General features: G+C 41.9%; 1 protein-coding gene across 4 annotated transcripts in view; it reads left to right on the top strand.

The window, feature by feature from the left end:
* The first annotated feature begins 4,387 nt into the window (after window positions 1–4,387).
* Window positions 4,388–26,906, top strand: part of LOC110475701 (A-type potassium channel modulatory protein KCNIP1) — a 242,019-nt gene continuing 219,500 nt past the window's right edge. The window contains exons 1-2 of one of the 4 annotated variants that reach the window (XM_021540043.2): window positions 4,953–4,972; window positions 21,493–21,560. Coding sequence is in view for 1 of the 4 variants with exons in the window: in XM_021540037.3 (XP_021395712.1) it covers window positions 4,912–4,972 (61 nt within the window). In the remaining 3 variants the exon portion in view is untranslated. Of the gene's footprint in view, window positions 4,655–4,679; window positions 4,973–21,492; window positions 21,561–26,906 lie in introns of those variants that run through there. The other 3 variants (XM_077786726.1, XM_021540037.3, XM_021540039.2) reach the window with 3 other exon arrangements.

Raw genomic sequence — 26,906 nt, 5'->3', positions numbered from 1 at the left:
GGTCTCGTGGGAAGGAGGAATTCATAGATCACACTATTATACTACTTCCTCAGTCATTCCCAAGCCCACTTAATTTACATTACTTGGATATGTACGCTGTAGTGGTGAGCTTTATGCTACAATTTAGTCTTTGTTTTAATTTGGTGAATGACTTTAGTGTACTGAGTGCTGGCAGAAGTGTCTCACACCTTGTCGTTTCCATAGATGATGGAATTTCCCATGATTGTTTGCACAGATACTAATAAATGATCGTCCTTCCTAAGTTTGCTTTTGTGGAATTGCTGTAGCTATAGTGAGGTATCAGGTAGAATATGGTTTTCATTGGCTATTTAGGGCAGGTGCCACATCTGAACTTCAAAGCCTGTTTATGTCCACTCTGCAGCAAAGTCTGCTCTTGTCCTGCACAGATGTACTGCAATCCAATTCACAGTAAAGACAAAGCAAAATACTCCCAGGCAATCCGCTAGACTGATGCTGGTGTACTGAGGTGCTGTCTTGGGTTGCAAATGCAAGATGGGGCTGGGGGTGTGTATTCTATTTCCATCTGTTAGAGGTGAGGCAGTTATCTTCTGTTAATGGGCCATATTTTAAAACCAGGTAGGGCAGTTTTCTGTATCTCTTCCACAACCAATCCTTGTGGGCAACAAATCCTCTCTCTGGGGAGATCTCTTCTGTTCATGGGCCATTGTGTGTCACTGCATGACTGATAAAATTCCATCATCCCATTGATGCTCCACCCATAGGGAGGAGCCAAGCATTCATAATTGGGTATAGTCTGAAATTTGGAACACCGCAGAAGCCTTTTCACACTGAATTCCCAGAAGAGCAGCTACCTTCTCCACTCCCAAAGGAAGACAAGGCCCATCTACACCACCACTGGACCTTCAGAGGAAAACTCCACCCTTCTATAGGATCACTGCTCCAACAGAACCACAGCTGGCACTTGAAGGAGGGCTGCAGCCACCACTGAATGGGACTGCTACCACCACCCTGACACAAAGTGTCAGGTCATAGTCTGATTCTGTCAGTGTTGTCTTACATTACTTATATTACTATATATTATATTGCATGTTTTAATTTTTATTTTTCCTAATAAAGACCTGTTATTCCTACTCCCACATTTTTGCCTGAGAGCCCCTTACTTTCAAGATTAAAATAATTTGGAGGCAGAGGGTTTACATTTTCCATTTCAAGAGAGGCTCCTGCCTTCCTTAGCAGACACCTGTCTTTTCAAACCAAGACAGGTGCACCTTTGTGTCAGAACCAAACTCTGAATTTACTGCAGGCAGGTTTACAGGCAGAGCATCAGTACATCTCTGATGTACTTTTGGTCCTCTTTTGGCATCTCTTACCTAGGATGTTGACTTAGTTACCCACACAGCTGTACCTGTGCATTTCACCATCACAGTCAGAGCTCAGGCAGCTTCTTATCTCTAAAGGAAATACTCTGAAAAATATTCACCTCCTCAGATAAAGGATGCCCACCAGCATTTGTTACATCTCAAAATGTTCTCTCTTAGGTTGATATATTTGAACAATCATCTTTTAAGGAAAGAGAATTCCTGCCTCCTGTAGCAAATACTCTAGTTTTGTAGTGTTTACAGTGCCTCTGAACCTCTGGAGTCTTGGTTTTCAGCTGTGAAAGAAAATGCTTTTTTAACTGGGGATTTGCAATTCTGTGCTCATCTGCCTAGGCACAGACATGATCCCTTCTCTCATCCCTATTCTTGTATATTTGAGTTGTATAAATAAAAATTTGTGTAACCACTTATCCCCATGATTTCTTAAGGACCTGTAAATACTTTCAGCTAAGACATCTTTTCTTTCAAGTTTCAGAGAAAACTGAATATTTACATTTGCCCTTTGCCTTCACATGCCATGCTGTTTCAAGTGGACAACAGTGCAACATCAGGGGTGCAATTTTGCCTTCCCAAATTACTTCCTTCTTGGCTATCTCACCATATGGACAGCCTGATCTGTCACTCCCAGACCGAGCTCTTTCTGAGAGATTGGCTGAGATCCAACTGATGTCAAAAGGAATCCTGAAGCCAGCTACTTTTAAGGTAATTTTTGATGTAGGAGTTTGTAGGCAGGTGGGGTCTGTCTCTTCTTCCAAGTAAGAAGAGAACGAACAAGAGGAATCAACCTCAAGAAGAGGTGTAGGTTGGATATTACGAAAAAATCCTTCACCAAAAAGATGATCAAGCACTGGCACAGGCTGCCCAGGGTAGAGGGTGGGGGGGTCACCATTCCTGGAGATATTTAAAAAATGTGTAGATGGGGCACTTGAGGAAATAGGTGACTGGTGGTCTTGTGTGAGAGACTGGAAAGAGTGATGTCTCAAGACATTTTGGGATGTATATGTGGGGGGGCAGGGACAGGTAAGGCAGTGCCCTGCCGTGTACATCCCACCCTGGCAGTGGCTGCCAGTCCATGGCACACTGGATGCAATGCCCCACACCCAACCCGTACAGCCTCTAACACAACTCCTAAGGGGCCAAATGACCAGAAGCCCACCTGGGGGAAGTGCCATGGGGTATTTTAAGGTCACAGGGCATGAAGCACTCATATGTCTTGACCCTACCTCCTCTTTGAATTTCTATTGAAACACCACTGGAACCCAGGAGCTGGTAGCTATATATGTCTTTTTCTATACTTCTGTCTTTCTCTCTTTCTCCTAATTCCCTCATCTTCATATTTTTCAGTAATTTAGAATTGAATGGACTTAAAGTTTGCTAAGTTGAATAGGCCCAGTTAATTCTTTGAGAAGTATTTTGTATTGATTGAATGTTGCACTAAACTTTTGCCAAAGTCCCTCAATTTTCTGAAAATGCCAGTAAAGTTGTTTTTGTTGTTTTGATCTCTTGAGAATATCTTGTCAGCACTTCTCCTGTGTGTCTAACTCAGCATATATAAACAACCATAAACCTTTTAAAAACCTCATCTGCGGAGTTGTTTGGGGCCTTACACCTTGGCAACACTTGACTTCTGCTAGTGACACTTTGCCTAGATTTAAAATTCCAGTTTTGGCATCTTGGAGACATTGGTTGTAGCCTCTGGTCATCGTCCAGCCTTTGTTGAATGCAGAAGTCCCAAGAACAGTGATTTTCCACATGTACACTGTAGCCTATGTAATATTTTGTTCTGTAAATGCAAATTAAATATTAATAAAATAAATATAAATATTTGAATTTTAAAAAATCTTAAGAATCTCACACAGCTGTTCAGCGCCTGGTGCAGATCAGCATAGTCTGAAGGACCCCCAATGGGAACTGGATGGCTGGAGAAGTAAGGGCAGAGGGACCTTAGCTGTGGCCAGCCTGGGGGAAGGAGTTGGGGCTGGATGGAAGGCAGGGATAGTTACACAAACCAGAACAGGCTCCTTCCACTATGATAAAGGCCCCTGTATGCCTCCAGTCTTGGGCAATTCCCTGCAAACTGATGTGTTTCATTTCAGGACTTGAGTATTTAAACAATACTTTTGCCCAGGCATTTCTCACAAAAAGTTCAATTGATGTGTTTTGAGTTATGAAAAAATATAAATTAAATTATTTTGTGCAATGCCTTCTGAAACTAGAAACTAAGGGGAAACACTTTGCTTGTATACACTAAGGATGCAAATATACTTGTGCATGCAAAGGCAGATGCTGGCAGCAGGTGAGCAGCAGGTAAGGCAGGGTTGTTCCTCCAGGGGCACCAACATTTGGGGAACTGGGATCTGCATCTGAGGGAATCTACTGCAAAGTTAGAGGAAAGCTGTGAAAACTTGTTGAGACAAGGTGGTTTGTTCTGTGGTGAATTTCCTCTGAAAAATACAGTATTTGCACAGATGCTGCCCTAATCTCAGTCACCACATGCAAGTAGCAAATTAATTTGGGTTTTGAGACCTGTCTCAGTGTATTTAACACCTTCTGTACCTAAGCATTTGCTATTTCACCTTCTGAGAAAACATGACCAGATATCTAGCTGATTTTTTGAAATATGACAGAACTGAAAAAAATGTTGGGAATTGCTCTACCTCCACCTATCACTCGATGTTTGTAGAGTTTTGTTTCAACAGCTTTTTGTTTTAATGTCCTTGAAAAGGATGTGCACATACATACTTTGCAGAAAAATAAGTTAGTTTTCTTGCATGTCTTTCTGCTGTGTGAGAAAAGATATGAAGAAAAACGATTGTGGTGAAATTTTCTGCTTCCCCCCTTTGCACTTAGTAATTTTTCTCTGACTTTTCTGCTAGAGAAGACTGTTGGAGATTGCTGATTTCTACCTTTCTGTCAGACTTTTAATTAGCAGGAGCACAAAGCCTGTGCAGCTGGGTCTTTGATGCCTTGCTCACTATTTCTTCCCACTCAGAAAATTTCCATTCATTCCGAGTTGGTATCCAGCCCAAAGCCCTGGCTTCCCCTGAGACCCTCAGTGTGTCTACAGGACTCTAGTATTCACTGGAAGAGCTGCACTGATGCTCCCTTGCTAGACCTACAGGCTGCTGGTTGGAGCCATAAGGGAACAGGAGGAAGAATTAGGCTGTGTGTTTACGTGGCTGTGCTCCAGTAAATATTTTGATGCATCTGCTGCCAGCTCTGGTCTAAGGGAATCTACCTAGCATTTAAATCTTGATGGGGAGCTGCTTTGAATAATAACAGTGCAGCTGGCTGTGAGTCAGTGCATGTGTGTTGACTTAAAAAAAACCCTCAAAGCTTAATGCTTGCTGAATGCTGAGCTGCAGTGCTTTGCTTTTTCCCTCCTCCTTCCTTATTTTCTTTCTTGTCTGGTCTTTCTCTGATTTGTTTTGTTCTTGGGGGCATTTCTCATAGATTTTGTTCATTGTCAGTGGAGGGGTGGGGTAAGAGGAATAAAAAAAAATCCTAGCCAAAAGAAATCCTCCCCAAAAACTCACGAGTAGCTTTTGTAATGGGTGCTGTCATGGGTACATTCTCTTCTCTACAAACGAAACAAAGAAGACCATCAAAAGGTAAGACCTCCTATTATGCTTTTCCTGTCCCTTTGGTTTATTTGCTGTGGGAGACATTTGCATGGGGAAGGGAGGAGAAAATGAACATGTGCCACTTGCAAGTAACCTGGCAATGTTTTTGTGAGGGATAATTTGCAGAGGAGAGTGAGGATGCTAGGTGGTGGAGAAAACGTGGGCATGAGAAAATTGCTGTGGAGGGGCTTGGGGGTTGAAGAGAATCTGAAATACTGTAATCCTTAATGCAGGCATATATGAGGAGGAGAAACTCAGTGGCATCATATGGAGAGCATTTGCCGAAGAGACCTGTTTATTTCCAAATCCCAAGCTGCTAAACCCTTTGAAAAGGGAATAAAATGTAGATATACAGCAAATTCTTCCCAATACATTCGGGTTTCTCTCTCAGGAAGTATTGTTAGAGTTCATGTTGCATATTCAGTAATCCAACACCAAGTGTGCACTACTAATGATGTATGTTTTAAAAAGATTAGCAAGAGGGGAAAAATCAGGATGTTTTTGTAAAAGAGAGAAGCAGGAGCTCATAAAAATGAGAAAATAAACAGCAGTTCCAGGGATTTTAATCCTTAAATCCATAAGTATTTCCTATAAATGCTGATTTTTCAGGAGCTCTGGTTTGTATAGTATTTCCTCGAGCTTTGTTTTATTTTCTTCAGGGTTAATTTGAAGATTCCAGGGTGTTGCTGAGCAGAAAGTTGAAAGTACTGTCAGGGGCACATCCATACCTTACAGAATGAGTATGTTTTAGAAAACAAAAGGAAAAACTCTATACCTTCAGCAATATTTGCGTTATTTAGAAATATCCCCTGCCCAAACCTCTGCATTTTAGAGTCACTTGGTATTTCTAGGGAGGTGTCTATTTCCACTGAATCTGTTGCTCAGTTCATATATATGCTTTTGAGCTGCAAGTTGGTATGGATTTTCTTGAAATTTAAGTTGGGAACTGTTTTAGGAAATATCAAATACCAATTAATGATGCAAAAGAGAAGTGGACACGGGCTATGAGATTGATTTGTGGCAAGTTTGTGAGCAAAAGTCTGTATTCCTGATACCTGTAGAGTAACATTTTAAGTTGGAGTGTGTGTACATAGTTTACAATTCACCCTTCTGTGTTACTGTAATGCCTCCATAATTGTGCAGTTGTTTTGGACATGTATGATATTACTTAAAATGTAAGAATAGCTGTGTAACTGTCTAAGCACTGAGTTACACCTGGAAACTTGTGCTTAGGTACTGCAGTACACAAGAACTGAACAGGATGTGCTGGGCATGGTGGTTGTTGTGGCACCAAGGGGTGTCTTGTCCACTTGCCAGGAACCTGGGACCTGATTTTCACTAAATGTAGATAATTTGTGGATGAACATATCCATTCTCTGTGACTTTGTTATCTTGTGATTGGCTCTACACTCTAGTGGATGCAAGCCATTGCTTTTTGTTGGAGGTCACCTGCAGTAAAAATCCAGGATATGGTCACACATTTTAACCTTTACAATGGGATTCACTCTTGCTGATGCCTGCAGGCAGTGGTTGTTCAGCTATATTTATCAAAGCCTCTGGTCCTAGAATTATGCCCCCTTGGCTTTGATGTGTTATCTGTGTGTTTTGCTGGTGTGTTTTACACTGACTGTTAGCACTTCACCTTGTGAGCAGTGAAACACTAATGCTGGGCTTGAATACAATCTGAAATTGTTCTTTGTCAATTTAAAGTCAATCACCCCTACATGATGGACTTGACTCCTTGGTGCTGCCCACATGTTCCCTTGGCGTCTCCTCCTGCCCTCAGCCATCCTGGTGGCCTCTACCAGACCATGCTCTACCATATTCAAGTTTGTCTTGGTCTGGGGAGTCCAAAACTGGCCCCAGCACTCTGGCTGTGCTTGCTGAAGTGTTGAGCAGAGAGAAAGGATCATTTGTCCCACTGTTTGCTGTATGGCTATTGGTGCAGCTTGATATGGGGGCTTCTCTGCCAGAGGGCAACTGGCTAGTGGTGCCTGGGTGCCACTGTTCCATTGGCTATTGCTAAGTTTATCTTTGATCAAGTAAAGTGTTTATTTTATTATTAGATTATCACATTATTATTTATTAATTATTATATTTATGTGTTTATCTGAATATTTCAGGACTTTATGTAGTAGTTAAATACTGCTGATAAAACGAGGGCCTGGAGAAATAGCTGTAACAGGGCTAGATTCACACTTCTACAAATGCTCTCTCATGCTAGCAACTATGTGCTTCTCCAAGTAGAGCAGTTCACACCAGTGTCTGAAGCTCTGATTCTCTGGTGTGGTAAAGTAAAAGCAAAAAACAGTCACTGTTTCAAGAAAATAAACAGGTCATGTGTAAAGTGAGGCAGTTCCAGAGATCAGTTAATACCAGGAAGCCCATGGTGGGTCATGGCAGAGTGGGTGCAAATGGCTCATGCTGAACCCTTCCAGGTTCAGCACATGACACAGCTCTGCCTGTGCTGCCCCCCCTCATGTCCTGCTTGTGGCTGGGACTGGGGTGTTTGCAGTGGGACTGGGGGCTGGTTTGGTTATTCCAGCTGTGAACAGAAAGGCTGTAAAGGACATATTAGCACTGTTCAAGAATACAAGATTAAATTGCTTGTTCTAATGAAAATTGGGAGCCTGAATCAATAAAGGCAGGATTGACACAGAAATTGTCAAGTGGAGAGCAGTGGTCCATCAAGCATGAGACCTTGTCTCTGGGAGAGGACAGCATTGTGCATTTGTACAGGAAGACATAATTTGCTTGGCTCAAAGGTAAAACTTAATCCAATGTAATTAGGCATTTTGTGTTGGTAGGTTGGGACCCACATGCCCTGTCCTGCAGGATAAAGATTTTTGCTTCTTAGCCTTGCAAGAAGTAAAGCTGCGGAAGCTTTCCCTGTTCACTGAAGTGTTCTCAGACAGTCTGTGAGATTGTGCTGCTTGCTTTGGGAGTGGCTCAGAACAGTTCCTGCAATTATTTGTAGATTTAATTAGGAATTGTTTCCTGTTGGGATTCTTGTCTGCATTTTCCAGAATTCTCAGTTGACCTACTAAAAAATAATAACCTCTTTCTAACATGTTCACTTCACTGGTGTGTCAGATCAGCATTCTTGGGATGCTGGTGGAGCCTGGCTGAGGTCCTGGGGATAAGCTGACAGTGAGCCAGCAGTAAAGATGGCTAGTGGTCTGGGCTGTGCTTGGCAGAGCTTCTCCAGTAGACTCAGAGAGGTGATAGTACTCCACTGATGAGACATTTACAGTGCTGTGTCTGGTGCTGGATTCCCCATGATGGAAGAGATGAGAACCTACTAAGCTGAGTCTACTGAGAGACCATGACGAATATGATGCAATTGGAGCATTTGACATAGAGGGGAGAGATTGAGAGAGCTGGGATTGTCCAGCCTGCAGCAGAAGAGACTTGGGGAAGTCTTAATCAGGGTCTATGAATACCTGAGAGAGGGGGAAGTAGAGGTGATGGAGCCAGGCTCTTCTCCCTGCTGCCCAGGGGCTGGGGAAGGGGCAACACAGATAAACAGAAAGAAGAGAAATTCTGCTTAAGCATAAGGAAAAAAAATTACTGTGAGGGTGACTGAACACTGGAAGAGACCCCACAGAGGGACTGTGGAGTCTCCAAGCTTGAAGGTACTCAAAACTAGGTGAATACAGTCCTGAGCTGTAGTCAACCCTGCCTTATAGAGCGAACTGGAGGTCCCATCCAACCTTATCTACCCTCTGGTTCTGGGATTACTGTCACTTTAAAAACCCTAAAGATAGAAAGACTTGACATATTGGCATCAGGAAGTAACATTCAAAGCTCATTATGAACCAAATGCCAGTAAAGCTGACTGTTTGGTCCTCTCTTTAGTACATTGGTAGTTAGTGCTTAGAAAGATGGTTGAGATGGACTTGAGACTATCTAGGTGCTTGTATATTCTCCTGCAAACATAAGCAATAAATCAATAAATGAGGGGAAAAAACCCAATCAAAACCACAGTACTAAAAAGCAGAGGGCCAGCACAGCAGATAATGCACACATAAATGCATCTCTGATTTCAACTAGATGCAGAAGTAGACATTTTTCTATGTTTTAACAGACTGCATCCAATCATGACCAAATCTGTGGCTAGAATCAGCCATTTCTGTATTTGCCATGGAAACGTTTGAATTAGCACATTGCTAAAGCAGGGGGATTTTCTAGTTGTTCTGGTTTGAAAGCAAAACCAGTGAGAGACTCCAAGTCAGAAATACAATTTATTGGGAAAAGGGGAAAAGGACAAAAATACATGCAATAATACAAAGAGAAAAGCTACTGACAAAGTCAGAATACAACCCGGCCAGCGTGCTGGTAGCAGTCCGAATTGGAGTAGCTGCAGTCCTCTTGGGATGGCAGATGTAGTTGTTGTGTCTTCTCGGAGAACCTGTGAAAAGGCTCCCCTCTGTCTAGAAATCTCCAGTTTTATCCAGGTGGGAATGCCTAGCTCCTCCCCTTGGGCAGAGCATCTCACAATGGGTTATTATGAGTCACAAGGTGTGTCCTTAATCACCTCCTCCTGGACAGTGTTATCTCTGAGTCATGTGGCCAGGCATTGATGGGGCTATTAACAGCAGATAAGGAAAACTGCCCTAAGGCAACTCCTACTCAGACAGTGATTGGAAAACGTTTTTTTTTAATCTTGGACACTAGTTTTGACTGCTTTCTGTACCCCTGAGTTCTTTTTTTGTTCTCTAAGTAGGTACTCATACCTACCTCCCGCAGTGAAAGTGAAATATAACTTGAATATTTCTCAATACCTGACTCTTGTTTGGTTAGAGCTATAGGCTCTGACACTGACAGCAGCAGCATGCAGCACCATTTTCAGTTGGTAATCTCTCTTAAATGTGAGTAACCATGTTTTGATCAAAGACCACCCAAACATAAACTAGCAAGAGGAGTCCAGTACAGTTGTTTAATTTTGCTAGAGTTAACATCATAAATTCACTTTGCTTAACATGTCAGTTGTATGATTTTTATAGTGAGTAATTTTTAGGCTTTATTTTGAAATGGCTTATTGACCAAAATTATCAGCTTTTGTGCCTGACCAGCTGTATTTTCAAGTGGTTTACTTACCAGGTAACCAACTCTGCTTGATTTCACAATCTTCATAAGAACATCAGATTGCCCTGAGCTCCTAAGGTTGTTGGGTCATGACAGTGCCCTTTCAGTTCTCCATGTTAGAACAACCTGCTTCTCTGCTCAAAAGGTGAAAAGATAATTCAGTAGTGTTTCAAGGAGCAGGACGTTTTCAGCCTTAGTACAGCCATGGAATGGAGATGATAGATTTGAGCAGGGAAGCTGTCTTATTATTTACTTTGCCCAGTACATTCTGTTGCAAAAGAAAAGCATTGAAAGATCCCCTTCTCTAGTTTCTTTCTGCTCCTCAAAGAAACTTGACAGCTTGCCACTGTTGTGAACAAATACATGTGTTCTAAAGACTCAGACTGTGCTCTTGGTATTTTCTGAATAGAGAGATTAGTGCTCACCTGTTTTCTTTCTAGAACAAGGACAGGGTTTCTCCCCCTCCTCCCCCACCCAACCCCCCTGGATTGGAGACCTGAGCAGATGCTTGAGAGAATGGAAGAAATGGCTGATTTGGTTTCTCCTGACTGTGCCTAAGAGCCAATATTTGGCACTGACACTTCACTTTGTCTCCCTAGTTTTGTCTGTCATTTGATAGAGCCTGGCAAGTCAAGTCCACAGTTGTCTGCCGGCACTGAAAACTGAGGATTTGACAGGCAGGTTTTTCAAGGGAATTACCTGTGTAGAGAGTGTACAGAACAGCACTCAGCAACAAAACTGTTTGATGTAAGCACTCAAATCAGAAACAATTTGGAAAAATTGTGGCGACCAACAAGTGCCTATCAGAACGTTCCTCTTTGCATAAAGCATTTTGATTTCTCTGAAGTGCAGAGAGATGTGTGTCACAGCAACCAAACATCCCGGCCGTCTGGCTGATGCACCTATGATGGGTGGCTCAGAGGTGAGGGAGCTGTTTGCAGCTGGCTTCCCTGTGTCCTACCAACCAGAGTTCACCTGAGTGTGAGGTTAGAGGTCTTATGGATTTGTGACTGCTTCCATTCCCCACTTCTCCATCTTTCAGCCAAAATTTCTTTAGCTCCCATGCAGTTGCTAGCTTTGAATTTCTTCCTTTGCTTTCAAGTGACTCTTGGCAGTGAGGCAGAGTGATCTCAAATAGCTGGTCTTAGGAGTGAATCCCAATGATAAAATTAAAATGAGCTACATGTGTCCCTGATTGCTTCCCACAGGTGTACATCTCCTGCCTGAAGTGCCACAGTCAGACACAGCTTGGAGGTTTGGAATAAAATAAAATGGATGGAGGAAAGTTCACTACAGAGTGTTCTATGTTGTATTAGCATACATGTATGCTGATTTCCTGCCCATTGGTACGAGTACTGTGTTTCTCTGTACATACAGCATGTCAATGCAGAGCCATGAAATCCCACCACAAAGAAAAGAGGGGATCAGAGACTTCAGCTCTGCAGACTAGTGCTTTGAAGTTTCATTTTTTTCCACAAACTACCTCTTCTAGTGTGCATTACTGGATATTTGATGTTTGGAATGGGCACTAGGAAGCAGTTGGTTTTTGCAAATGAAAATATTTAATGCTGTAGATGTGAGAAGCTTAAAACTTAATACGTTGCAGAAGTTTTGAGTAATTCCTAGCTTTACAGTTGTTAATGTAACCTCATATATAAATGAGAGTCAGTAAGGGTCGTACAATCTTTTTTTGAGAAAATGCTGAAGTAAAAAACAGGGTAAAGTGAACAAAGGCAAGTTATCAAGTGTCGTGGTTTGACACGGAAGAGAATTTTCTCAGAAGGAAGAGGGTCAAGCCAGTCAGTGATTGGGTTTGGATATTGACACTTGGGCTGATCAATTAAAGGCTGGACACGCCTCTGAGAACACAGAGGGGTTAAAAGCGGAACTCCCAGGGGAACTCGCTCTCTTTGGTTCCGGTCAGCGGAGAGTGCAAACCTCCCTTGCCTGGCCCGTGGCTGAGTGGGGGAGGGCCCATGGCCTGACTGAGGTAGATCCCAGGGTGGAGGAGCTGGAACTGGGCTGGCCCCTGCAGATGAAGGGTGGAGGAAAATCTGGGATGTCTGTGTTCCCCCCCCCGCCAGAGTCTCTCTGGAGAGAGAGAAAGAGACAGTGATGGTGCCAGCAGTACTCCGGCAGAGGAGGTGGAAGTGGGGGAACAGTGTGGGAGCTGGAGGCCTGGGCCGAGAGCTATCCAGGGAGTCAGGACTTTTACCCTTCCTTGAGAAATGGGGGCTTTGTGAAAAAGAGGAAGAGAGACAGCCTGGGAGCTGGGATGTTAGGAAAAGAAGGTTGTGGGGGAAGATTATGGAGTAGCTTTTGCCTGGACCTTTTCTTGTTAGCCCTAGACTGAACCAATTTCCTCCTCCAAGAGAGACTGTATTTTAAGAGGATGCACAGTGAGCCAAGAGACCTGCTTCAGCAGCTGAGGAAAAAGACAATAGTGGAGTGAACAGAGAAAAGTTGGGGAGGTTTGTCGTGGTGCCCCTTGTCTTCAGAGAAGAAGAAAAGAAGATGATCTCTGTTCTTGAGACCCTCAGCCCCAAGGGAAGAAGAAAATGGGGGGGACTGTGATCCCAAAAAATGAGAAACTGAACTGTTGGTTTTTCCCGTCTTGGCAGAGCATCCTTGAAAAGAAAAATCCTCAGAGCAGTCTGTCCATGGAGCAGTCTGTCCATGCATTAGCGGTGAGAGCACTGTGCATGGAGAGTGTCACCATGGCAATTTTTTTTCTCCGGGTGGTGCCATGTGTGACATGGAAACACAAGAAGTGGCAGCTGTGTTTCTTGGGGGGTCTGTGGCACAGGAGGGACTCCTGTCTCCCTCGATGGACTGCATATTGATTATCTGAAGGGTGGGAACCTGATTGGGGGTCCAAGTTGTGTCTCACTGTGGTTTGTTTGAATTGGTGGGTGGAGGAGGAATGTTTTGGAAGGTCTTCGTCTTGGATTCAGTGGGGTTTTTTTTCTTTCTTTTTTCCCTTTTATGGTTGTAGTAGTTTAATAAAATTTCTTCTTTGTTATTAAGCTTGGGCCTGCTCTGATCTGTTCCTGATTGCATATCACAGCAAATCATTTGGGGGGTTGTATTTTCATGGGGGCACTGGCATTGTGCCAGTGTCAAACCATGACATCAAGTCATTCTGATTTTAGTCAAATGTGAGAGGAAAATAAAAATCTTTTATTTCTCCATTTACAAACCCCTGCTCAAATATTTTATTTTCATACTTATTTATGCTTTGTTAAAAAGACTGAAGATTTACAAATTTTTCAAATGTGGATTTTTTTTAGCCGAAATGTTTCATTATTCAAAATCATTATTAGTTAAAATTATTCCCTGAAACTTCCCAAACTAAATAAACTGGCTTGTGATTTGTTGTAGTTTTAGATGTGCATGTGTAAGTGTGACTGTGACTTCCTTACATTGGGCGACAGACCTGTGTGATTATGTTAAGTGTTTTTATTGGACACGAAATGAGTACACAGGAGCTTGGTAAGTTCAAAAGAGAAAAAAGCCAATTTTATTTTTGACCTGAGAATATATAGAATTCTAAAAGTGACAATGGATTGGAGGATGAAACTGTCACCTCTCCAACTACACTGGTCAAACCAACAGTCCATCAATTCTCTCCTCCCACAAAGAAGAATGCAAAACAATCATTATTTACATGAACAGTGCGTGAGAACTCCAGTAGAAATATGTAAATATCAGAAGGCACAGAAAACTTTTAAAATAACTTTAAAACTTTCAGAAGAGCTATAAAAGAAAACTGAACACTTTTAAAAATCAGGGCAACAGTTAAGTGTTTTGTTTCATATTCAAAAGCATTTCCCACAGAATGTCAGGGCACAGAAACGCAGAAAGTTTGAGCATCTGCTCAGGGTCTCTGTGTCCTGTTGCTGCTCACACCATGGCTATTTATAAGGTCAGAAGTTTTTGCATTTCTTTGAGAGGCATTTTCCAGCAGGTGCAGAGTGCTCTAGACATACCATCCCTGCAGGAAGGGGCCCAATGGCCTTGTGTACCAACTATGGTAACAACAGCTATATGGTAGCACAGCAAAATTTTTAACCAAAATATATTTGAGATTTCAGGCAAGCTATTTAATTTTTCTCCCTTTATTTTTTTGGGATGCCAGAGGGGGGAAGTAACTGTTTTTATAAGATGGATTGCACTTAACAAATAAAAAATTACTAAAAGTGTAAACTGCATCCATGTTTTCAAAATAGTCAAGTCAAAAGTGAAGGCAGCTGTGCCCAGATGTTTCCAGTCTGTGTTTCTGGCTGTCAATGTCAGGTGATGTCTGTCCAGACTGAAAAGGATACAGATAGCAGTCAGTTCATCTCTACTTAGTTCTGCCAGCACTGCTCAGTGCAGAGAGGCTCTGAAGAGTTTGAACAAAGCACAGTACAATTGATTAGAGGTTCATGGGCAGGATGTGAGTCTGGAGGAGGCAAGTGAGGACTGTGTGCTAGCAGGAAGGCGTGGGGCAGCAGAGTTGCCTGGGGGTTGAGCTGGTAGTTGCAGGCAGGCCGAGGATGAGCAGGCAGGAGGGAAGCTGGCTTGCCTCTGGTACCAGGATGTTTTAAGGAAGACACGAAAAGGGTAACAGAGTCATCCATTCCTGGCACAGCTGTACTACATCTGTTTGGCTTTCTTCAATCCAAACATTACTTTCTTGACATACTTAACAACCACAGCTCTTCACACACATCAGTGTTTGCTTTTCTTTTGCTCCACAAAAACCCTTCTCTCCCAAATTTGTTCTGTGTGTGGCTGGTTGGGAAGTGCCCAAAGTTTCTGTAGATGGCCACAGCTACAGTCTGTAGGCATAGGACATTTTATAGTGTGGCTGAGAACAGCTAAGGGAGAACAAGGCTGTGAGGATACGTGTTGTGCTGCAGAAGGCAGGTTTCTAGGAAACCCATGAGACCATGGCATTGTTTTACTGAGGGCTCCTTAGTGGAACAGGAGAGTGTTATTGGGAGGGGGGAGCCAAATTACAGCCTGCCAGAGATCAGTGCTGAACATAGGGGCTTTTAGTGCTCTGACAAAATAAATGTTTCTGCCTGTCAAATTTATATGCAGAAAAATATGGATGAAACAAGACATGTTCACATGATTTACCTATCTACAGCATGGTTTCAGAAGCACAGCTCAAATATTTTGACAATTATTGTAATTTTACTGCCTGCAGCTCAGGGCCAAGTTCCCAGGTATGTTTTCCCAGGCTGCTGTTGCTCTATTCTAGTGAGTGATCCTGCACATCAACCCCATAGATTTTTTGATAATCAGTTGAAACCTCAGGCAAGGCCTCTGTTTAGCACATCAAACTGCATGAACTGAGGGTTTCTCCCTGTGGGGTACACATAGCCATGTAAAGGATGATGCTGTTAGTTCTCTGGCTGCAAAATGTTGGGAACCAGCAAACATGTGTGGGAAAGGACAATTTCCCTTAGTGAAACTGTTTCATCCCATGCAGGTGAACTTTGTGGTGCAGTGGGGAGATCAGCACCCCTTTGCATTCCTAATTCACAACAGTTCAAAGGACTTGTTGACCATGTTGCCATTTGAACTGGGAGCAGGGCATAAAAATTAGAACTGGGAAGCAGGAAATTTTTTTGTCAGTGCAGAGTGGATTGTTGCCTGCTAATCCTAATAAGCTAGTGTAATTGAATTGGCACACTGGTTTACATGCTTCACAGGGAGTGTCAAACATGACCCTGAACTGTGATACTGGCACCCCAGGAACTGAAGGCATGTCCTTGTTTGGAGCTGAATCCTGTAACATGGCTTTTGTTTTAACCAATATTTTAACATGGGAGCTGAGAGAAAGTCTCATTTGCAGTCTTGTGCATACAGAATAAGCCAGGCTGCAGACGACTGGAAAGACAGCTACATTAGGGCATGAGGAAAATTCTGCCTGGGTGGTCATTTGTATATACTTAACAATGGGTAAAAGCAAGCATGTGCAGTTCTGCAAAGGAAATCTGATCCCACAAGGTCCTGTACTGATTGTGTAGGTAGCAGCTGGACCTGCATGCAGAGCAGGTTTGGTACTGGAATAGAAAGTCAACCAGAGACTGATCTTTCAGAAAAATGCCTTTCATTTCCATGGCTTTAAGTCATCAAAAGGGGCTATTTACATTAGCTATTTGGCATCCTCTGCTTGGCAGGAGTTAAGGACATTACAACTGAGCTCCATCATTTCTAATCACCTCTTTGACTGAGCACTGGGTTGCCCTGGTTCTCTTCAGCCCTCCAGGAAAGTATGAAGCAAAAAGCAGGGCATTTCCTAATCAGGTATTTTCTGGGTAATGCCATCAGCTATAGCACTTTACATGACTACATTTGCATTTCTTGTATATGATGCTGTCTTTTCTGTTTCCTCTGTCCTTATTATTGATGGATATGAAGTACTTGCAGTTCAAAAGTTCATATAGCGCAGGAGAGGAGCATGCTGTGTGCACTTTCCTCAGTTGCTGGTGGCTGTGGCTGCTCAGCAATGCAAGGAGAGACCACTGTGTCATTCTGAGTGTCACCCACAGCCCAATCACATCCAGGTGAATGCTGTGCAGAGTAAACATGGGGCTGCATCTGCTCAAGAAAATGCATTCTCATGTTGTGTGTTCTACTGGTTTGTAAAACCTACAAAGCCCATCAGTTGTTAGACTAAAAGTTTGGTTCAAACATGAAACTCTTCTTTACCCTGTGGAATTAATGAGATATTTTGGAAACTGTGGAAATGCTTAGACTCAGAATGAATTTTGTTATGGCTCTTTCCATTGTTTGCATTTGACAAAACTGTCCCTTTATGAGTTGTTGCCTGGAAATTATTGATGAGGGTAATGACCTGGTAAAAGTTCTTAACCTCCATGTGGATCAAAACCAGGCTGCCAGTTGTTGGAAGCTGCTGGGGTGTGGCAGAGCGGAGGCCAAGCTCATGGGCTGCAGGGCTGTGAAGCACAGGCACAGTTTTGCTTCTCCCCTTTGTCAGCATCTGGCCTTTTGGAGGGACATGCTCCTGTTTGGAGACCAGTGTCTTAAAATGTCAGTATAGTTTAGTGTCAGTTTCGTTTTATATATGTTAGAGCCTGTATTTTCAGTTAATATGCCTGAATTCTGTATGGAAACAACAGTTTACAATAGTTAAACAAATATAAATAAATGCAAGGGACTTGCATGTCTGGTAGTGTTTTTCATCTGCAAGAAAGTTTAAAACCCTACTGAATTCCTGAATAAACATAAAAAATTGAGTGCACCTTTGATCCTCTCCCTGTTCCCATGGAGGCTTCCTTGCAGATGCCCACACAAATTACACTCGTTTACTTAATATTTCTGCCCTGTTAGCCATTAATATAGAGCAATCTGTTTAATGAGCTTTATTTCCTTATAAATTGAACTGCTGAGGCAGGATGAGGTGGGAATGATGCTGCAGGAGATGTGATTTCATCTGTGCTTCTCCTGTGACCTGGTGCAAGTGCCAGGTCTGCATCTTCAGAGCACCTGCTGCTCTGTATTTGCCAGTCTGCAGGTTGAGGACATGATGCTGCCAAGCTGCATTAGTGTCTTTGGGCATCCTCAACACCTTGCTGTCCTTTTCGGTGTGATAGCTGTCAGAGATGTAGAAGTTTGCCTAAGTTAGTTGCTTGTTGTGATTTAGTTTTGTTGTATTTTGTAAGTACTATGAGTTGGCTTCCAAGCATGTGAGAATTAGGAGAGTTGGAGGGCATAGCTAAGGTATCATTATTCATGTTGTGAGTGATGCTTTGTAGTGTCAGACAGCACAAAGACCACAACATAGGGGTGTTTTGAGATCAGTAATGGTTGTAGACAGTGGTCATAGGGCTCCAATGAGAACATTCATGATTATCCACAAATGGAAATGTTTAAGTGTGTCCACTCTGGTGCCAGAGTGGGCAGAGAAAGCTGGAACCCCACAGAGCTAGGCTGGGCTGTGTGTGCATGGAAATGAACATCACCTTCCTGAGGAGTCTATGTGGCATTTACCATAAGATCTTGTACAGAGTGAACAGATGTCAGCCATAACTGCTCAAATCTTTATGTTTTAAATCCTGTGTGCGCTTTGAAATGTGTTCTTTATTGTGATTGAGGGCAAAGTGCCCTTCTTTCATCAGGTTGTATTACATCAAACAAAGTGACATTTGTTAAGGGCAAAGTTATGTAAATTTTCTATTTTGCTCCTGTTTCCCTGATTTTGAGTCTGATCTTTCCATAAATAACATTTTGTATTTTAATCCATTCTCTCCTGTGAAGGGTGGTGTGAAACTATCTGCAGTTGAGAGACAGCAACTCAGAGAGATGGAGGTGTTAGTTTCTATGCTGAAAAGACGGCAGAATATTACTTAAATTCTAACAAAGATCATATTAGGGTGGTTTCTAAGCCTGGTTCCCAGAGAACTACACATTTGTTAACTGAATGTTTCTTGTACTAGTAAGAGAGCCTTGACCTAATTTACATTTCATGGTCCACATAAATGTGGAGACACTGCCAAAATTATCTCCTTCCTACTTCTATTTTCTAATATTCTCTTTCCTTCTTATAATTGTAGACATTCCAGAAAATGGAGTGAAATGTTTTTCCTACTGTTTGATTCTTTGTTGCATGCATATGCATTTCTAGGACACACAGTTCTGGAGCATGCAGCTGAGTGCACATGCCTGGAGTCTCTGCAGGCTTGTGCAGCTTTGAAGCAAAGACTCTAAAACATAAGTAAGATATTTGCAGAATTAAAGATACTTTAAAGGAACAAGAGTAGAGATTTTAAATTCCTTCAAATAAATCCAGTCTCAAAATCAGGGATAAGTTTTCATCTGCCTTCTGCTACCATCTTAGAGATGTTTATTGGATGGTGAAAGGAAAGGAGATATTTACAGAATGAAACTGCTCACAAATATAAGGAAAATCGCTTGTGTTACTGGCTCCTGTTGATGTTCACTCTAATGATCACATTACAGAAGGATTTATTAGTTAACAGTCTTGAGTGCTACACCTGCAGACACATGGCAGTGCAAGAAAACACTGTACCTAATTTGGATAGCTTTATTTTTGCAGCACTCTAATTAGGCATCTTCACAAAATAGACATGTGGATTTGTAAATCTTGCTTGCAAAATCTCCTTGCTCACCAATTGGAACATATCTAGGATTCTCAGTTCAAACATCTCAATCTGCTACATGTCTTATTTTAGCTAAGCCTCAGTTTTTAAACTTCAGCAGCTATTATAAAAACGTTACCCTGCATCCTACAGCATCCTCTGAGTCCAGAAGGAAAGTCTGAAGCCATGAACTAATTGTGCAGGAATTTTACAAATCTTGTCAAGCTTAATTCAGCCTGGAAAGTTTGGGGCTGGCTTTGCTGCCAACGCTGCTTTCTTCGGGGAGTCCCTTCCCATTTATTCTGAGCTGTGCAACTGAAGAGTTGCACACTTCAGTAATACAGGAGGGTAGCAAGCAGATTAACACGTAGGTTAGTTCTCAAGCTCTCGCTCCCCGTGGTGCCAATAACCTACTTACAGGAGCAGCAGCGCAGGCTCAGTGGCTGGGGAGGATTGTGTGGCCTGGCAGTGCAGCTGGCCGATGCCAGCGCCTCTTTAGCTTGGGTAGTGATTGAGGTTTTGAGCAATTAAAAACCTCTTGTGCCCAAGGAGGGTGAGGGGGCCCCACACACCTGATTTTCCAAGTTGTTGGAACAATAGGCATTGGAAGCAAGGGAGAGGCTTGTGTATCAATGGGTGCTGTTTGCCTTGGGCTCTGAGTAGAAGCGCTTTTTTCTTAAGTTTCCTCTCGAGCAGCCTCCACAGATTCCTTTAACACCAAATAGGACATGTCTTTCTGCACAAGGGTGGCAGGCAGAAATAGGACAGGGCTTTGTCCTTTTTAAGTATTAATACAGATCACAAAAAAATGAAGTGCCAAAAGATACAGAAACTTTACAAAATATGTTGAAACTTTGGAGATTGTGAAAAACGCCAATCACTTGGTTTTTAAAATTTTAAAAGTTTAATAATAATAAAATGTTACAAAAATAGTAATAAAATTAGAGTAATAAAAATTTAGAGTTAGGACAGTTACAAGACAATAAAAAACAAAGAATTACGGATGTCCCGATGCTCTCAGGCACTTAAGCCATGACAAGCATGCCTTGTGAGCAAAGGAATAACCTGAAAAGCAATATCCTATTGCATATTCATATATCTCATACATGATGCATAAATTCCTTGCAAATTAAGAATTTCTCTGGTTTTTGTCAACTCCTTCCCCTTAATCCTGGTGGTTCCATGAAGACAGAGACAAGGTAGAAGAATATTTGTCTTTTCTGATAAGGAGGCTGTAATTCTTTGTCCTGTCACTGTTATCTCTGTGCAAAGAGTTTCTTGATTATTTTATCCCTTGCTTGAGCTAGTAAAAAAATCCTGCATCACAGAGTTTCTATTTTAACATTATGTTGTAACCTAAAACTATTTTTAACATACTACTTAAGAAAATTAATACAGCATAACTTTCTAACATTACACATATAATATTAATTTTAATGTTTGTGAAAAGTCAATCATAAAATATGTGTTTTTCACAGAGATAATTTATTTTTTATTACAGCTAATACTGTATTTAGTGTAAAACACAAAACATGTTTTCATATATCCTTTCCCTGGTGGAGAAGCGAACAAAAAGGTGAATCCAAATTTTCTCTTGACTGAAATCTTCTGAACCCTAAATGTCTTTTTCTCATGAAAGTGTTCAGAAAGACACATTTCATTTCTAAATCCAAAGAAAAAATAAAGTGTAGCCAGCACAAACTGGTGCTGTCTTCTGAAAGAATTTTATCAAGTGTGTGGGATAATAAATCACCCAACATCAGTACTGGCAGCTGTGCAGAGTTGAAGAAGAATACAGCATCACTGTGATGTATCCATTTTCTCCCACATGAAATAGAAATAATCAATCAGCTATGTTAAAAGAGCTCCTGCATGTTCAGTGTCTATATGATTTACACAGTTGATTTAAATATCTGTAGATGTCAGCTTTCCAAGGAATTTTGTCTGTTGTGACTCACATGACATATTGTAAATGTGTAAATGTCATCTTTTACTGAGGTATTTACAAACTTAAAATATTTTTGGCAATTATTTGTAAATATTAGCTCTATTGTCAGCAGCAAGTTTGGATTTTTTTGTCATAGAAAAGTGGGAGGGAACCACTGTTTGGGCAAGTGAGAAGCAAATACTTCAAAGTGAAGTGTTGGATTGGAGTAATTAAATCCAGTAGCAGTAGATATTCAGAGTGAAGTTCAGCAGTGAGATTGAGACTGCTGAAGGCAGCTGTGCTGCATGCATATGTGAAGTGCAGGTTGGTGTTCCTTGGAGAAACCTTCCAACTGCACCTCTTGCGTTCACCAGGTCCTGTGGAAGCCGGAGGAGTTTGGTGCAGCTGCTTTTCCAAAGTGTCTGGCAAGTGCTTCTAGAGGGTGAGTGTTTAGTAGATTCCCTGCATGAGCCTGTAGAAATTTAGCCACTGACTGGGTAAATTGTGTTAAAAAGAAGCTATTAAATCACTAAGCAAAATCTCTTTTGATCTTGCCTAGTATCTAACTATCTTCTGCAAGAGGACACTGACAGGGCTCCTGCTCTGCTTCTTTGAACTCATGCACATCTCCTTGCACAGCTCTCAGTCCTGTTCTGTTCTCCCTTGCTCTCTATGTGTTCTGGCTTCTGTGTTGCCAGCTGTGCTCCTCTTCACATTGTTGCATTGGGCATAGCTGGGCTGCAGTTTGCTCAATGGGCAAACACACTGAAAGCCATTGGGTTTTCCCACTGCTTTTGGGCCTGTGTAAAGGTATTGTACCTACAGCTGTTCTGTTGTGCTTATGTGTGGTTTGTGCCAAATGCAATCATTGCAGATGATTAACTAATAGTTTTGGCATGAACTGTAGACTGTGTCCTAGATTATAACTCAGTTCTCCTATATACAATTCTGTAGCAGCACTGTGAGCAGCATGGTGTAGAAAGCATCCCAAAGGACAGGATTTATAGGCACACAGCTTCTCTGTTCCTTGTCAAACTACCAATGCATACATAGTTTCATCTTAAGCAAAGCAACAGCATTGCCTGAGGCTGTAATTACCTTCCCTGCTTCTAATGGCCTTGGGATCTTGAGGTGAGCAGAGTGCCCTGGTACCATTGTGTATTTGGTGAAATCATTGAACATACAGTTCAGAAAATCATTCATGTGCTGCTTAGGAACTGCATCACTTATTTTACAGAGAGGGATTATTGAATTAGGGTAATAAATTTATAAAGTGAACAGCAAGTTTTTTGTTTGTTTCAAAAAACCTTTATTGCCTTCATTCAAGGATATCATCTATCTGTAGCATGGCCTTTGTGGTGACAAATGGTTTGAATATTTGTCCCAGTTTGTAGCTTTTTCTTTTTTTTTTTCTTTAGTCAAGCATGGCATAAATATGAGTGATTAATACTGAGAAAAGTTTGCAGCTACCCAGGCTCAGAAGTACTCATCCTGTCTTGGAGTATTCCATTTTCTCTTTTTGTCTTTTCAAATAAACAGATTAGATTTTGCCTGAACTCAAGACATTAAGCCTTCAAAATATGAAGGTTTATTTTATTAAGCTCTCTCGACAAGAAGAAGGTCTAAGCCCAGTCTTACTTTGTATGATGATCTGTCCCCACTGTTTCACCACTTCCTAAACCTCAAGGAGAATCTAAAAAAATAAGAGAAAGTGAATTATGATTTTGCCTTTGGCAAAATTCTTTTTTTCACTCCTTCATTGTCATGCCCAGCACAAACCTGTCTCAGGAAGCCACTGCTGGGGACTGAGACTGACATGTCTGACAGGGTGGTCAGGAAGTTCCAGCCTAAATTACAGCCCTGTGTGTCCTCAGAGTGGACTGGTGTAATCTTCAGGAGCACAGTAAGAGGTTAGGACAGAATGTGGAAGGAGTCATGAACATTCATTGCTAAGGAACTGCATCTCTGTGAATATGAGTATAGTGTCAGGAGCCCACGTGTTTATTTTTTTAGGTATGATATTAATCTCTTTCTAATACACTCAAGAATACCTCACCAGGGTTTATATGTATTTGTAAGTTTAAACATAGTATAAGTGAATCATTAAAACCCAAAATCATGAACAAAGACTCTCTAACTAGTCAAAGTTAGAAAGTGATATGTTTATTATGCCAGCGGGCAGCACAGGCGGGGTCGTTCTGAAAATGTGTGACCACACTGCACAAGGATTTTTGCCTTTATTTATTTCCCAAAATAATACATACGCATAACCCCAGCACTTCCCATCCCTGCTTTGTATTAAAATTAGGTTATTAGTCCTTCATGCGTGTGCAATTCTTCTCTTAAATTGGGTCAGTGGTCTCGAATTGGGTCAGTGATCCCATGGATGAAGTCAGGAAGGTCTTCATCAGGTCTCTATGACCCTCTGGCACGATCCAACGCCCCCTGCTTTGTGATGGATTAACACAGAGTCCAGTTGCTGGGCATTGTTCTCCTGGTTTCAATATGTTCCTATAATGGTTCACTTGCTCCACTTCTTTCTATAAATGAGCTCATAATATAACAATTAGCTTTAGCTTAAACATCTAATAATTGTTAAACTATCATTGGTGTATCTAACTTCAATATGAATTGGTTCTAACTCTCAGCTAAAATCTTAAATTTTTAAAATCATGATTCATAAGAAACAAGTGGCACACAAGCCAACTCAGTATTTTTCTGTGGATACATACAAAATTAGTCCATGGAAGAAGCCAAACTTTTTAATATTAAAAATGGCATGAATTTCTAGTATCAACATGTGTCTGCTCGTTTCTGCATGTTCCCCAATCTTAGTCAAGGGAAGAGTTATTTGATGACAATATGTAAAAAGAAAATGCAGAAAGAAAAATAAAAAATAGAGGAAAGCAGATAATGTTATCAGGATGGCAAACAGAATCTGAAGGTCAGCTTGGTCAAGAAAAGCTGGGAGAAAAATTTGCTTCTGTCAAAGGAGGCTGTAAGAGCATGCAAGCACCTGGGACAGGTGCCAGAGCAGTCAGTGTGAACTTTTGGATCAGCCCTCATAAACTAAGTATTGTACAGCCACTCTGAGGTTTGATTTCACTTGGAGGAGAAAGTGACCCATTTGGTAAGTCTTTTGCTTATTATTCATGCTGCCTTGTTCTTAGTGCTTTGTCTCACGAACCAGAGGTGAGGAACTCTCTGGGTGGCAATGTCTGATGAAGCCTGGGCTCTTGTATTGCCCCTAATATAGAGTTTGGGTTTTGGAAACCTTGACATCTATTATTGTCACAAGACATGTGAGACAGGTCAGGTGGGGCAGTGACTGATCACAGCAGGAGCTCCATAGCATTAACCTTCTGGACACAGAAATTATCTGTGCTCCTCCTCCCTGCTAATCTGTTTTCTCTGGTTTGATAGTTAAGTGTGGCTATAATACATAGCGAAAAAAAAAACAAAACCAAAAACAAACTCATGCTATACAGCCCATTATTAGGCTACTAAAAAAGTTCATTGTCATCCAATTCCTTCAGCTTTGGACCACTAGTAGACTGTGGAGCGTGGGTCCTATATCTTATTTTCAGTAGTTAAATTGCATCAGCAAACTGCTGAGTCTTATCTATTACCAAAATTAGCACCTGAGGATAGCAAGAGATGGTCTCTGAAAGCAGGGAGAGGATAAGCTTTGCCCTCAGAATATTACTGTAGGCTTTGTGCAGTTTGGCTGAAACAGCTTAAGAAGCAGCTGGCATTAGTTTTTCCCTTGTAGCCAGGTTGGAATGGGTTAGGTGGGAGCTTTAGAGTCTGATGCTTCCCATCTCATCCATGTGCAAGCATATGCAGGACAGTTCTTAGATGCTGTGTGGCTGGCAGCACCACAACTGTGAACACTAACTGTTCCTCCTCAGATCAACCACGTCCATGTATCCTCTAGTTACATCTCTTTTAATCTCATTTTCTTCTTGTCTGAAGTCTCAAAGGTGACTTAAGTCTGTGAGGATGTGCTAGGGTAGTGGGGCAGAGCTCACTCCTCTCCTGTGCTGCTAGTTTATTCCCTTCCTGTGCACCATGCTCAGGATGAGCACAGTTGTTTATCAACAATGAAGCTTCAAAGATGTAATACCCAAAAGCTGTGCCTTGCTTAGCTTGATGTGCAGTGTGTGTAGCACCATCCCCTTACCCAGCTGGAAAACCAGCAAAGTACAGGGAGCTGAGGAAACCTTGGTGACAGCTCAAACTGTCACAAAAAAACTGAGACAAATACTTCAGCTGTCCAGTGTCCATTCCTCATCATATGCTTCAGGATTGAACCGTCTTATTAAATCTAAAAGAAGTTTCCATGGCTTTAGAACTCTTATTACATTTTTGTCACCTCTGGAAGCTGCTTGGATTATAATTTGACCAGTTTGTGCCCAGGTATTAAAGTCAAAAGCAGCTGTGTCTAATTAGTTGTGTTTAATCTGTGGTTCTTAGCCCACATTATTAATGCTAACAATTCTTCTTCATCACAGTATAGGTCTTATTCCTCAAGAAGAAGTTTCCATACCTTTAGTACTGGGCGGTCAGGCACGGAAATAAAGTTTCCCATATGTTCAGTGGGGTTTTTCTTCTATTTTCAGCTTCTCTGGTTTCTTCTTTCACACAGCCCTTTAGCTGTGACTCTCACAGCCTTTCCTGCAGCTGTGATTCTTGCAGACTTTGCTGCAAATTTGGGCTCTCCTCACCTCTTTCTTTCCAGCTTTTCACTGTGGGGGCAGGCTTTGCAGGGTCTGCCCTGTATCTCTCTCCACTCTACCTGGAGGCAAACCTTGGACTGTTTGTCCTCACACTGGGGGCACCACATGACATGTGGGGCCATGCGCCTGAGATGGAACACACAACAGACCTCCAGTGCACATCAGCCAAACAGCCTGTTTTATTGTTTACAGCATACTTTAATAGGCAATTCAAAGCTCCCAGCTCTAAAAGTCATTGGTCTAATCTCCACACCCTCTGAACCAGTCAAATGCTTGTATTTTTAGGAGAGTTGTTCTTGGTTGAAACCTCTGTCAGTCAATCTACAGTCTGGTTTATGAAACTGAGCTGGGTTTTTTTATTTATAACTGGATTAATGTTCAGTACATGTCAGCTTGTACTGCAACATCAAAGCTCACACATTTTCTCACAAAGCAATAAATAACCAAATAAATGGCTCTGGATGCTGTGGAGGATGACAGTGCTATGCCACTGTCTATGTAGACATGGGCTGTGGGCTGCTAAAGCAGCATTTTGAGTAGTGGGATGTTTCTCTTGGTGTCGCAAATGCTCAGTCACCCTGCAAGTGACTGTAGGATTTCCTTTAGGATTAGTAGGCTTTGAAATTTTTGCTTAGAATTAGTGAGCTTCTATCTGCATAGGACATCTCTGGAGGCCTTCAATAAAGTTCTCACATTCTGCTCATCCAGCTTTAAAACTGATGTATTTTGGGCAATAAAGGGGCCCTGGTGAAGAAGTTATTCCTTGTTGTATTGTGTTTTTATATTTCTGTAACAGTTCTGCAATGGTTTGCCCCTCCACACCCCCATTTTCTCCCAGAGTTCCACCCTGAGTTTTCCTGCCGGTCCCTCAGTGCCAATCTCCCTGACAATGCTCGGGCACTTCCCCAACTTCCCTCTCCACCCTGCTACCTTGTCCATCACTCGGCTCCCCATCCCCTTCTTCCAGAATCTTCTACCCTGGGCCTCAAGGGATTGGGTGAGGGCCTCGGGTCCCTCCCTTATGCTTCCCCCATTGGTTTTTGTACCTG

The sequence above is a fragment of the Lonchura striata genome, chromosome 15 (assembly GCF_046129695.1).
Source record: "Lonchura striata isolate bLonStr1 chromosome 15, bLonStr1.mat, whole genome shotgun sequence".
In the NCBI taxonomy this organism is placed as follows: domain Eukaryota; kingdom Metazoa; phylum Chordata; class Aves; order Passeriformes; family Estrildidae; genus Lonchura; species Lonchura striata.
The sequence above is the reverse complement of the archived record's forward strand: the minus strand, read 5'-3'. Positions and strand labels throughout refer to the sequence as shown.